Source organism: Sceloporus occidentalis, unplaced genomic scaffold, assembly GCF_023333645.1.
Source record: "Sceloporus occidentalis isolate IW3139 unplaced genomic scaffold, rSceOcc1.0.p SCAF_144, whole genome shotgun sequence".
Taxonomy (NCBI): domain Eukaryota; kingdom Metazoa; phylum Chordata; class Lepidosauria; order Squamata; family Phrynosomatidae; genus Sceloporus; species Sceloporus occidentalis.
The window spans coordinates 2,377,947-2,391,962 of NW_028317124.1; the positions used below are offsets into that span (position 1 = coordinate 2,377,947).

The 14,016-nt window shown below is 44.5% G+C and overlaps 1 protein-coding gene across 1 annotated transcript in view; it reads left to right on the forward strand.

The window, feature by feature from the left end:
- Window positions 1–11,205, forward strand: part of LOC149280900 (CBP80/20-dependent translation initiation factor-like) — a 65,022-nt gene extending 53,817 nt beyond the window's left edge. Inside the window, 3 exon segments of the mRNA XM_089499979.1 lie at window positions 7,204–7,359; window positions 9,851–9,904; window positions 10,990–11,205. Coding sequence (XP_089356105.1) covers window positions 7,204–7,359; window positions 9,851–9,904; window positions 10,990–11,205 — 426 coding nt within the window.
- The last annotated feature ends 2,811 nt before the right edge of the window (window positions 11,206–14,016 follow it).

A 14,016-nucleotide genomic window follows, 5' to 3' on the forward strand; every position in this document is an offset into this window, starting at 1 on the left:
AGGAACATTCCATGGATGCTGAGTGCTGAGTGACTGAAATCTCAGACGTCGCGTTTCCACGTTTTCCTTTCCGTCCATGTTTTCTTGGATTAGGTCTGGAGGCCGGCGTTTACCCCGGTGGTGGTATTCATGCGCGTGCGATACCTCCGAGCGGACAAAATACGGTCCAATTGGATCCATGTCCCGTGTCATTTTATTATTAGCATTTAAATTCCAGAAACCGCAATGGGGGGGGGGGGAAAGCAACTTTCCATATCCTCAAAATATTTTTTGGGGAAAAAAGGTGCTTAAACTAGCTGTTATTAGGCTATATCGGTCATTTTGGTAGCCTAGGTTGGCGTTATCCAGTAGAAATCCTCCATACGAAATTCTGAATTTGCATTGTTCTAAATGTCAAACTAAACTGCAAAATCTAAATAAAAATTTTGTTGGGGTTTTGTCTGAATATCCCGAATTCCGCAGGTGTAGGAGAATTCTACTGCTTTACCATCTAAGGATCTGAATTTTGACATTTGGGTAAAAAAAAAGCCTATTTGTGGTAATAGCCGCTAATAAAAGTGTTTTGTTTTTTTTTAAGATGAAGACTTTTTTTTTTTGCTTGTTTTTTGGCCGATTGGAAGACTGTTCCCTGGCACATCATTTTTTATGACAACAAGTAGATTTGGCACTTCAAAACAGACGATTTTTGGACTTTTTCCCTGGTTCTCGTCCAGGTCCGTTAATTCTTTCATTAAAGCAGGCCGAGTACCAAACAGTTTCTGTAAACACATTATTTTGGGATAGAACGAAGTTGCCGGACGCCCATTCCGGTGGTCTCTGCTCTCCCCACCCCTAGCGATGAGATCTTGGCAGTGGGATTTACGCTCCCATGATCGCCCAAGGAGGCTTGTGATGGATTCCAGAAAGTACGGCTTTTAGGGCCGTAGAACCCTGCGGTACCCTCATACCCAGCAAACATTCCGAGCGCCTAGAAAAGAGGGGCATCAGGGGGAAGGGAAGAGGGGGCAACAGGGATGATCAGTAAGAAATGGGAATATAAATATAGTCACTTAGAATTTAGTTTATAATAGTTTTACAAATCTTTTTGGGGTAACTGCAGTGGGATCATTGTGATCTTTTTGGTTTGGAACCTCGCCGTATATGTATGTCCTCATGGGTCCCATTATGTCAATGTAATGAAATAAAGCCTTTTTAAATTCTCTGGAGCACCGGGGACCTAAATACCAAGCGATGGATGGCTGCAGCATCCTCTAAAGCCAGGTTTCCTACCTATTGTACGACATTGTACAGCGCTGCGCAATATGATGGCGCTATATAAAGCAATAACTAATATTATTCCAAGATCTGATTCTGTATACATTGTATCTTAACCTTATACCTTTATCCGGCTGCTTCCATTAGATGGCGCTCTTTCCAGGTCTCGCTGCGTACTTCCTCTGTCAAGTTTAACCCTTGATTTAGATGTAAAAGATTTTTAGGGAAATTATAGTATTTTTTTGGTAATTTTTCTGATTAATTTACTTATATACATGGGCCTCCAAACGAGAAATTGCCCTTATATTGATACAGTTGGGCTGATGGAAAAAAGAACAACTAATAATTCTAGGTGGGGTGACACTTTTTTTCTATCTGTCCTTTTATTTTAGCCTCTAAAGGTTTAATCACAAAAATTCGACACAGAAATTTTTGAAAAAAAAATAATTTCGGTTTCTATGATGACAACCCATTAGTGTCCCGTTAGTCACGTGACAATTATGTGTTCCCGGTGAGAATTTTGAGTGAAACAAAATCTATAAGTTTTAAAGGTAACAAAGTAAGGGCCTTCAGTATTCTAAGGTGTGTAGAGTGTACCTGAAAGACTTTTCATATAATATATATATTTTATATATTACGGGTCTATATGGTATATATATATATATATATATACACATTGGTGTGGAGCGAAGAGGGTTTGATGTATCATTTTTATTAGAATTATTTTGGAGTATTTGTATGTGGATTTCCTTGAGTTTGGTCCGTCAGTCCTGACATGTCTTCTGCAAGGCCAGGTGGGCCACAATCCGCAGAAGCCCCTCAGTGTGAGTGTCTCTTGCACGGAGTGGTCCTTCTCCTTTGGAGATATCTTTTCTCCGGTTTAGATCTAAGCAGCTGCTCAATGCCGGGATATTTATGGCGGATCCGCTTGCTAAAACAGAAACCGTGGAGATGTGAGATGCCTTCACTTAGGTGATCGCCGCCTAGCGTACTGCCCGGTGGCCCTTCTACCTAAAATATCAGCTACCCTGGGGGTCAGACCATAGCCTTCACGGAAGGTTGGGTCTTGCAGTCCGCAAGCTTATCATCTTCTATATCATCCAGCCTGCAGGGCTACCGGCACGTTCTTTAACCCGTGGAGGAGCTGGTAGAGGGACACGCTTGCCATGAACCCAAAGTACTCGGTGAGATTATTTATATTCTCGCCCAGCCCCGCTTCCACGGCTCCAATAAAAGAAACGCCCCCCCCTCTATAAATAAAAAATGGCTTTAAATGGAGAAGAATCTCCATCCAGCGCCACGACCGGGTGACTTGCAGGGCTGCAATGCCTGGGGTGCGACCGACTAAACCTTCCCCGTGACGTGTGGCCGGCAGTGTCAGGGGATTAATACTTCCCATTTAGAGCGTTAATCAGATTGGGGGGGGTATTAACTATTTCTGCACACAAAAACCTGAAGACGGCAAAAATAAAGTATTTAAAAAAAAAATGGAAGTTCGTCAATGATTATCTGCCGGCAGATCGGCCCCATTCGGCCCGTCTAGTCGCCCGTTTCTCCCGCTGTAATGATTGAAAACCTTAATCAGTCGTTGATCTCGTCTTAGATTCAGGAGCCGTATGTCTATCCCATGCATGTTTAAATCCCCTCTCTGTATTACCCTCTACCACTTCTGCTGGGAGGCTGTTCAACTTATCCACCACCCTCTCAGAAAACTATGGTTCCAGTGCATTTTGAGTCATAGGGTCCAAAATAAGAATTCCAACCATTGTTTTAGATTCTTTTACTTTGGAATAATAAAAAAAAAAAGGCATTCTGCATTAACCCTTTGATTATCACCTATCAGTCTTGACACTATGTCGGAGTAAATCCTTTGTGATTCCTCCCGCACTCCAAAGGGTTAACCTGTGCCAATTAAGTCTGTCGCTGAATAATCGGGGAGGCCTTTTATTCGCACAGAACACTAATTAGCGGACAAAGGGAGACGCTTTCCACCCAGACGTTTTATTTGGTTGCGTTGTGACGGCTGCTGTCTCTCCGTGGTCATCGCGGAGGTCTCTGTCGCCCCGCAGACTCTTCCAGACCTGTCGCATTAGATATAAGACAAGCCATCTGTCACGAGTTTGCTTGCCCAGGTCACGCCGAACGCGGATTTACGAGTTCTCTGCGGACGGCTTCTTGGCTTGGATTTTGTGGATCTAGTTGTCATCCAACAGGACGTCTAATCCAGTTTAATCCCAGAGACACCTTCTGCCCTTACTCGTTAACCCATTTACGTCAAGAGTCTCCACGAGTCATCAATCTCATTCCGATTAACATTTTACCATTCGTGGATTTTTCTTTTTATTATTTTTCTGCGAGTGTATGGATCCACACTAGATCCGTTGCTACGTGGTTGCCAAGTGGTTGCCAAGTTTCTTATATACGGTTTTAAATGAAAATCCATTTACTCTACCTTGAAAATGGTATTTTTTTGTTAATATTTATTGTACCGTATTTCTTCACATTAGAAGTCGGGCCGGACTGGTGGTGACGGGCGGCCCGGGGCCCTGTAGGGCCAATGTCCAAGTGTCGACGTGAGTGCAGCCAGCGGCTGGATATGCGCGGCCGCGTTCTATGCTCATGTGGTGTATCGCTGGGTGTATCCAGTTGGCAGATCAGGCGATCATGGATCTTCTCTCTCTTCTCTCTGCTCTTTTCTCTCTTCTCACTCTCTCTCCTCTCCCCCTCTTCTCTCTCTCCTCTCCTTCTCTCCTCTCTCTTGTAATGATATCTCTTAAATCAGAAGTTAGTTGATTTTTTAGTCTCCATGAAACTCATTGAGAAAAGAAGCATTTCCCCAAACACGGTGGGAATGTGCAGCCGGTGTGTATGAATGGGAGTCTCGGGGCACGTGTGGGGGAATGAATGCTGATTATTCCGGATGCGCCGATAATAGGGCCCTTGTCCCGGGAGGAAGGCCGCGGTGAAAGGTGGTTCTTTAGTGCCGCAGACGGCTTATCTGCAGATCCACGGAGAAGCCGGAAAATCCCACCTACTCGCCGTCTGCGGAGACAATCCGTCCCTGAGCCCGGCCGGGAAGTAAACAATTTGTGGGCGCAGCGCTGTGTATGTGTTTATTGAGCGCCAATGGATGTACTTAGCACTGTACAGTATAATAAAGAGAAGGCTTTATGACTGCCCCAAAGAGCTTACAGTCTGAGCTGACTGAGCTGATCCCGAGGCACTGTAAATATTAACCCTTTATTAGTCAATCACTCATAATTTATTGTAGCGACCATATGGTTCTCACAGCTGTCCTGATAAAACCCGTCCCTTGCCAGGAAGCGAAGGTATTCTGAATGAAGTCACCTGTGTTCAGGCAGGGATTTCAACTCTGATATCACAGTGAGAAAATAACCCCCTGGAATACACAAAAGGGCCAGTTTTTTATTATCATCATTATTTTTAGTACTTTTGCCGTACTTTAACATCTTTTTATTTGCAGACAATTGAAGTTGCCCCTGTTGCTTCACTGTGAGGGTAGTAGATAAGTGGAACGGCGGCTTTCCAGCGGAAGTGGTAGACGGTAGTACAGCGAGGGGATTTAAACATGCATGGGAATCTAAGAGGAGACCGACGGGCAGACTAGATGGGGCCGATCTGCCGGCAGATTGTATGTTCGCGTCCCGTGTTTCCATGATTTGAAAATGTACTTTTTAGCAGTCTTGTATGAATCCTTTTTATAATAAGTGGGATGTTTGCCCCGGGGCATGTAACGGGAGAGCGTGAGATCCTAAAGCCCCTGTCCGCAGGTAAATGTGAAAAGAAGGGGGTCTTTGAGATCACCCGGACGGAAAGATAACTTTTAACACACAAAGGCTTGAGCTTCCTTTGTTTCCTGGAGTCTTTAGATGTGCGCATGTTGGAGCGTCCCCCGGAATATCCCCGTTTTACAGCCACTTACAGGTTATTTCTTTTCTTTTGACGCATTATTAATATAAACGTTCGGTATCTTTTGTTTGGATTAATGTACGACGTTCCATCTTGCCGTCTCATCGCGTTTTAAATTGCTGCCTTGCCCAAAGAGCTTACAATTTCTAGACTTCAAGCTCGTTTGAGCCGAGGCCTCCTCGCCTTTTCTTTCTGTAAGTCCCAAATTGTTATGAAACCCTCTGCTTGTCATGTCCTCTTTAGCCGTTGTACAGCGCTCCGGAATGTGGCGGCGCTATACAAGTCAATAAACTGTGATTGCGTGAAATCTGCAGCTGTGATCCATCGCCCTTTTTAGACCCCGAAAGCTTAACCGGATTAAAAAAAATTGGACTCGGCCCCCGGTCAAGGAGCATAGCCTGATACCCGTACTTAACGTAAATACGCATTTATTCCCCCGATCTATAATATTGCAATTTAATTCCATCATCGTAGTCAATAAAATTGTTGGATTGAGATTTTTATGGTTTATTTAATGAAAAAGAATCAATTATTGTAATATTCTTCGTCCTTTTAAATGGTTCCAGGCATTAATCCGGGACTAGGGGAATATTTGGGCACCCCAGTCATTCCCCAGAAAGGTTTTTAACAAAATATATAATATTATATATATATATATAAAATCTCTATAACATTCTCTTGTCCTACGATGTTCGCGGGTCTGGATAAGCTCACAGTCCGTACCGCTGACGTTCATGTGACGTTCCCTTTGTATACGAGAGTTGGTCGGAGACCAAACAGAATCCCCTTCCTGTTAATGTTCTGTCGCTTGGGCCGTTTCCAGAGCCCCGCGTAAGAGTTTTAAATATTTACGTCTCGGTGCTGACGTTGCCATATGTTTCGGGCTACCTATACATCGCTCTGGCACGGAGCCTGAATGAAGAAGCCTTGTGCGTTCTAACGAGCGCTCGTTTCGTTCAGCTCTTTGTTTTTTATTCTTCTTACCGCTCCGTCCCTTATGTTTAAAAAGCCGTCGCTAGAAATATGAAACGGCGTGACCGCAGGAACCGCAGTCTGCAAGTGACGCCTTCCTACAGCATCGAGCGCCGGCCGCAGTTATGTCTTCCGGTGGTCCGTCTGCACGGTGGAAAGGTGGGTTTGGGCGACGCGAAGGAAGATGAGCCAGTATGTCCTCCTTTTTAAGTAGAAACAAAGAAAACCGCCTGTTCTGTACCAAATGTACAAAAAAAAATGTCAAATTAAATACATTCCCTTTAGAACCTCCCAACTGTCCCGAGGCTGGCGGGTCTGGGCTCTTCTGTTTCTTATGGGAGGTCTAAAAACAGCATGGCGAGTCCCAAAAAGACTCGGAAGGTCTGGGAATCGCTGGGTGCCATGACGTAAACACTTAAAGGCGCTGTACCAGCTACTCCGCTAACCACAAATAAAAGTATTAGAAAAATATCGAAAGTAATATTTTGCCTCATTCGTAATTCTGCCAGGAATGTTTAATTGTCATGTGATTCAGGCAAAAGGTTACAGAATTAGTTCGACAAGAGGAAGAATTTGATCGCTTGGCTTCAGTCTCTCCCGCTCGGTGCATTAATCATTTGATGAGACGGATGATCGCCGCTTAGTGGATAAAGCCCCTTAATTGACACTCTTTGTTACATCTCTGTTTTTCTACCTGAATTGTTACCGTGCCATGTGTCTCGTACTCATCTTCATGAGCGGCACCCGACGCGTTTCTCACTCGTCTTCTTGAGCGTTTTGTTTCTTTCTAAGGTTTTAAAAGTATGGGGAGGAAACTTCGCTGTTGGATGTGGTGAAAGCTGTACGGAGTGATGTCATCTAACGGTTTATGGAAAAAATGACATTCGCAGGTGTAAAATCTCTATTAACCGCAATACAGTTAACTGGTTTCCTCTTTTTCATGCCCCCCCCCGCCCGTTTCACCATGCGCCAGCAGCCCGGGCTTCCTCTTTTTGGTAACCCCGCATCGGACGGTTCGTTGATGATCTCTCTCTATCTGTTTTGCAGAAGGATTTCTCCGTTCGAGACGAGCTGCGCCGGTCGGACGTGGAGCGATGGTTGGGATTCATCAGCTTTCTGTGTGAAGTCTTTGGAACGATGAGGAGCAACACAGGAGAGCCCTTCAGGGTCCTCGTCTGCCCCATCTATACCTGCCTTAGGGAGGTAATTACGCCTTCCCAGACCTGGAGCTCCCGGGTTTCATAGCGGAAGCCTCTGGACGACTTAAGAACTTCCGTCACCTGTCATTATTAGTATCTCTCAAGCGCTGACATATTCCGCAGCGCCGTACAATATAAGTATGGAGCGATAAACAAACATATAACCGAGATACCCTAACAGGAGCCTCTGAGGGCCGCGCTCATAAGCTAACAATCTAAAAATAAGCAAGTCTTTAAGACAAAAGGAAGGGGTAAGAGACCTTTACATAAATCATTAAAGGTGCTGATCCACTTACTCTGCTGAATTTACGTTTATTAATAGAGCACCAGCAGGTTCCATATCATTTTTTTAACTAAATGTATTAAAATCATAATCCCAGGTACTACATCACAGCAGCCTGACCTCCCGACAACCATTCCCAGCCCCCCCCCCCCCTTTTAAGCGAATAGACCTTTGACCAAATGCCCCTTCTACCTGCCGGGGCAGAGCGGTGCAGAGGGGACAATCTAACCAAGAAACAGGAATACGTTTATTTAACACGTAAACAAGAGAGCGGGGTAAAAAAAAAAAACCATCTAGTGAACAGGCACCTTTACAGTTGAAACTTTAATGCAAACATCCTCGGTGTGTGAAAGTGCGGCGCGTTTCGCATTATCGAGATGCTCCCCCCCCCCGCTCGCCACTTTAATTGTAAGTCTCCAGAAGCGGAGTCAGAGCGGCGCTCGTGAAATTGCTTGCGCGTGGAGCCGGCGCTGCGTGGAAGTGCATCGATCGGAGCGAGGAAGGTGCCTCCGCGGCGTCTCCTCTCGGTCTGAGAAGCCGAGATGAGGAATGATTTTACATCTGACTCACAAGAGTCCTAGGACCCTATTTTTGTTTTTAAACCTCCGCTTACTTATCGAGAGGCTGTCCTCCTTTTTTTTTTTTTTTTTTAAAGGCTCTGTCCCATCTATTGGGAACATCAAAAAAAACGCTAACTTATTAAAACACATTTAAAAAAAAAAAAAAAAAAAGAAGAGACTAAAAAAAAAAATCTTAAAATTTCTGGTAGAAAATGTTTTTATATTTAAAATTATTTTAAATATCAAAAGAAAAAAAGGTAAAGATAAAATCTAATCTACCAAATGCATTCAATTCTCCAAAAATGAAAGCACAATGTTTGGGGCTTTTTTTTTTACGGGGAAAAATAAATGTCAGATCTGCTTTAATAAAACAAGATTTGGATATCAGGACAGGGGTTTCTGTGTTGGCGGACGTTGGCACTGCACCTTTAACTACTGGGTGAGGGGGAGACACTGAGAGGGGAGCGACTTCGTATTCTGCCACGTTTACCGTTTTTGCTGTTAGTGAGGCGTTGCTGTGGTTTGTATTCTGGTTGCGCAAGTTGTGTCTCAAACCCAGCGAGAGGGTGATGTATAAAGAGAAGTGCTGATTCACTACCAAGGGCTGCCGCTCATCATCCCCCGGCGGCATTAACTATAAAAAACGAGTTGCCAGTACAAACCTAAACATTGTGCCGCTTCCTATTTTTTTTATTTTCCATTTTAAATTAAACTTGAGCAAATATTACTTGATTAAAAAAGTGTGTGTGTGTGTGTGTGTGTATATATATATATATATATATATATATATATATATATATATATATATATATATATATATATATATATATATACATACAACCGTTCAAGAGTTTGGGGTCACTCAGCTGTTTTATGGAAAATAAGGAAAATTTTGGCTGTAACATAATTAAAAAAAAGGGGTTTTCTAACCATCAATTAGCCTTTTTAAACTTAAACTCGGATCAGCGAACACACCGTGCCACTGGAACACAGGAGTGATGGGGGTGATAAAGGGCCATTGGAACACAGGAGGGATGGGAGTGATAAAGGGCCATTGGAACACAGGAGTGATGGGAGTAATAAAGGGCCATTGGAACACAGGAGTGATGGAGTGATAAAGGGCCATTGGAGCACCAGGAGTGATTGGAGTGATAAAGGGCCATTGGAACACAGAGTGATGGAGTGATAACGGGCCATTGGAACACAGGAGTGATGGGAGTGATAACGGGCCATTGGAACACAGGAGTGATGGGAGTGATAACGGGCCATTGGAACACAGGAGTGATTGGAGTGATAACGAGCCATTGGAACACAGGAGTGATGGGAGTGATAAAGGGCCTCTGTACGTCTATGAAGAGATTCCATTAAATCAGTCATTTACAACATTAACCCCGTCTGCGCTGGATTATTATTTTATTTTTTTTATCCATTTCATGTTATTTGAATGGACAGAATGTGCTTTTCATTCAAAAACAAGGACATTTCTAAGTGACCCCAAACTTTTGGGACCATAGTGTATGTGTATGCGTATATTTATGTATGTATTTGCTAGAATTGTTTTAGATAAGGATCTGTATCGTCACTGGCCGTGTATACTGTTTTTTTGGCATTAAGTCCTAATTATGTTCTCTCTGTTTATTCGGACTCTGCAGTTGTTACAGTCCCAAGATGTGAAGGAAGATGCGGTTCTGTGCTGCTCCATGGAGGTGAGATACGCGGGAATACCGAGTCTCCTCGTTACCTCGCAAACAAACAAGCAAGCAAACACATCTTTAATCTGACCCCTCTTTGCGAATGCTATAATAATAATAATAATTATATCTAATAAGTATAACTAAATCCCGCGGCATTGGGGCCTTTTCTTTAAGGTCCAACCGAGTCGCATTTGCGCGATTTAAAGCTTTCAAAACTCCCCGGAACAATTAGTCCGCAGAGCGTTTCACAGAACGTCACAGCCGAGTAACGGTGGTTATTGGCAATAATTAATAACGCCGGGTTCCTGCAGTCTGTGTAAAAGCTTTTAATGGCTTTGAAGCATTTAGTTACTCGCTTTCCTGAAATAAAGTGCACGTAGTTAACCCTTTCAGCGCGTCCGTGGCCGCTGCCTTCCCTAGGGGCTGTCTGACGCAGGGGTCTCCTCCCCATCTCCTTCTTCATTTTCTGCTCATTCCCAGCCCCTATATCCCTTCCACAAGCAATGGTTAATTTTTATTAATTAATGGGGGGTGATAGCGGTCTTGGCTCCTGTAGGGCAAATTCAGCTCCGGTTCCTTATGTTTGAGGTTCATCTGTCCTGCTTCCACCAGGAGACCTGACAACGGAGAACGCTGTAGAGTCCTGTACATTGCTCTGAGTAAATGTATAGATATCGGATATATGGGATCTGTGTTTACAGTCCAATAACGCCGGTGGAGAACTAAACGACTTAAAACATTGGCTTTCAGTGATGAATAGCAATAATGACACTTATGTCCCTGGGGGGGGGGTATGGGTCTGTTGCCCTGTTCAGCTGTCCCTATCTGTCTTGTCTCCACATTCATAAAGCGCCACTCGAGGAGAATGGATAAATCTTCCATGTTCTGAGGTTGCTGTGGACCCCAACCTGATACTTCATGGTCACCATAAGATGTGTGGTGGGGTTCTAACGTCATATCGCAGGCGGCAATGTATCCCCCACGGCAAGGCTTCGGTGATCTCCTCTTTCACCGTTGGAAGCCGGATGACAGCCGTAGGTGTCCGACGAACAACTTACGACGTGACGTGTAACTTATGACCCTTTCTCTGTTGACAGCTGCAAAGCACCGGGCGCCTGCTGGAGGAGCAGCTGCCCGAGATGATGACGGAGCTGCTGGCGACGGCGCGAGACACGATGCTGTGTCCCTCGGAGTCCACGCTGACGCGATCCCTCCTGCTTGAGGTCATAGAGCTACATGCCAACAGCTGGAACCCCTTGACGCCAACCATCACGCAGTACTACAACAAGACCATCCAGAAACTCACGGGCTGACCGGGCATGGGGGGGGCCGGGGACCGGCCATGGGACGCCACTTGAGGGTAGGGGGGAGAGAGAGAGAGACAGAGAGAGGAGAAAAATACGGCAAACCAGAATGTACCTTACAAACTGGACTCAAGAACACTTCTCTGCCAACGCTAAAGACTCATTATGAATTATTAGATCCAATTTAACGGCATGCTCGTGAAGCTTATTCAATGAAGGGGGGGGCGTTGTTTCAGCCTCCTTGCTTCTTGCAGCCTCCCCCTGTCTGGTCTGTCTGCCCCCACATTAGCATATTGTATAGGCCAACTGAGCACATCACGCCGAGACGTTGCCCCCCGTAAGTGCAGTGGAAACGCGCGTTGAAAGACCGGTGGCCTCTATTGTCCAAAGCGCCATTGTGATGGCTTGTGCTGGCCCAACTGGCAAGAGACATCCCCGAGCAGATGTCTCAGGAGGACAAAAGACGGCGCGGTTTGACCAGACACCCATAATTGAGCATCTCTATTGTCAGAGAGCGACGCTTGTAGGGATTTGCACGGGTTGAGATGTTTTGTGTGGGGTTTTTTTGTTGTTTTTTTTGCACTGCTTTTAAATGGACACTTTTCGTTGGGTAGTCGGAGGAAAAAAATAAAAAACAAAGACAAACAGATAATGAACAAAATAAACAACCGTTGGTATGACTTGGCAAATTGAAGGAAAATACCTTTTTTTCTTTTATCTTTTTTAGCTTAAGGGCCAAAATTGTATTTATTTATTATTATTTTGTCATTTTGGCTTAAGTTCTCTAACACATTTAGGCTGTGAGTATTAAATATATATTTGTTTATGTTTCTTTTTATTTTTATAATTTTTAATTTTTTTTAATACCCCAAAAATCTTTACCAATCATGTACAATGGACGCCATAAAAAAAATAATCAATGGGATAGATTTTATTCAGCTACAAAAAAAAAAAAGAAATTAAATTCAATTTATTTTTAATATATTATATTACCCCGATACAATGTATATGATTTTGGTTTGGTTAATAAGTATTAAGAAGTCTTCTTCTTTCTGGCTATCGGTTGAGCCGCAGTTCTCAGGTCTTGTTGGTGGAATGATTGACAGCTCTTTCGCTTTTTGGTTTCTCCTCTGGAAACGGGATGAAGGAAGAATGGACTTTAATCAGTAGAATGTATATTTTCTCTGCCGTGAATATTTTTTGTTAATATTCGCAGTTTTTCCTCCCCTTTATGAGTCGAATCGGCGATGCCCGCGTGACTAGAAAGCCGGAGCTATCGAAGCTTTGTGTGTTTGGGGCCGAGTTGGTCTGAACGGTTTGTGGGTTCCACTCGTTGTCACTTTGGGGGGACCTTTGGTGCCGTGTTAAACCGGTTTTATTGGTGCTGCTCTGTGGTAACGTAGAAGGCAGGGGTTGGTAGAAACATACTTGGTTCTTTGGTGTGGAATCGAACGTTGTAACCGTATATGTAAGGCCCACAGTCCTGAACGTAGGGCGGCTGGGATGTATACGAATGATTGGTCGCTGCATGTTCGAGCAGAAGAGCTTGGAAAAGCATGATGGGATTTGGAGTGCTACCTGCTGTGCGTCAATGTTGGCTTTTAGACTGAGTCCTTGAAACTATTGTTGACTGCTTTTAATAGAATCTTCCGGCGCGTGCGTTCAGCTCCTTTCAGTCCTCCTCGTTTTTGTAGGAAATGCCGAGGCGTGAAATCCGTAAAGGGGGCAAATAAATGACCGTTACCTTTTACATTAAAGTATTCCCCTGCTACAGCACGCCATCTGACTCCTATCTATCTCAGCCATCCAGACACGGTGAGAGTTACAATACGACTCCCTGGACATTTCCCTAGAGCGATGCTCCGTAAAGGTTTTTCCGGAGGCAGATACATGTTTTTTTTGGGGGGGTTCTCGTAATTCTGCCCAAATACTCCCCGTCTGTCCGTTTGATTGGATGTAATATTTGTGCCTAAAGGTGGCAGGAACATGCGCCCAGACCTGCACCGACACCTTTTTTTAGGGCTGTTTTGAGGATATAACTACCTCTTTGATGTGATTGATTGTTTTTGCAAAGTTGGAGTTCATTGGAACTTATTAACCGGCCAGCGGCAGACACCATCCCCCATAGCGGATATTCCACCGGCACGGAGACAGAATGGCTATCCGTGCCGTCAGGGGCTTCGTTGTTCTGGCTGCGCAAGAACGTGAGTAGAAGTGGCCGGCAAGGATTCATTGCCGTCTTACACAGAGATTTTGTCTTTACTTGAAAGGACGCGCCAGCCATCTTTGCACATTAATGCATATGACAGCTAGAGGTCCCCTGTTTGTAGGGGGGGGTTCTGCAGAATACCCCCGTATGCTTTTGCCCCCCCCAGCTGTATTCTGGGCAGGGCAGCCCTGAGTTGGGGAAACGCTGCCGTCAGGGGTTTATCGAGACCCCCTGTGCAGATTCGTGGAAAGTGCTCTCATTGATTTAAATGGGAGCACTTTCCTGCCACCGATTGGCTGCTTGAAGCAGCCAATCAGAGTGGTGAGAATCCTCAGACCGCAGAGTTTTTGGTCATTTAAAGGGACTGGAGTATTCCTTAACGATTATGTGCACTGGTTTGTAACTCGTTATACAGGATTTGTGTTACGGGGAGGACCCCGGCCCCCCTCGTAACTCTCTTTAGTTCACGTTTCTGTGTCACCGGAATGAACAGAATTTATAGTTAATGCCCTTGAAATGTTTTTGGCTTTGGGTTTAGCCGACCCTGTATAACCACTGCGGTGACCTTCATGAATCCTCCTATATAAACTACACATTATGCAGGGCCAGGT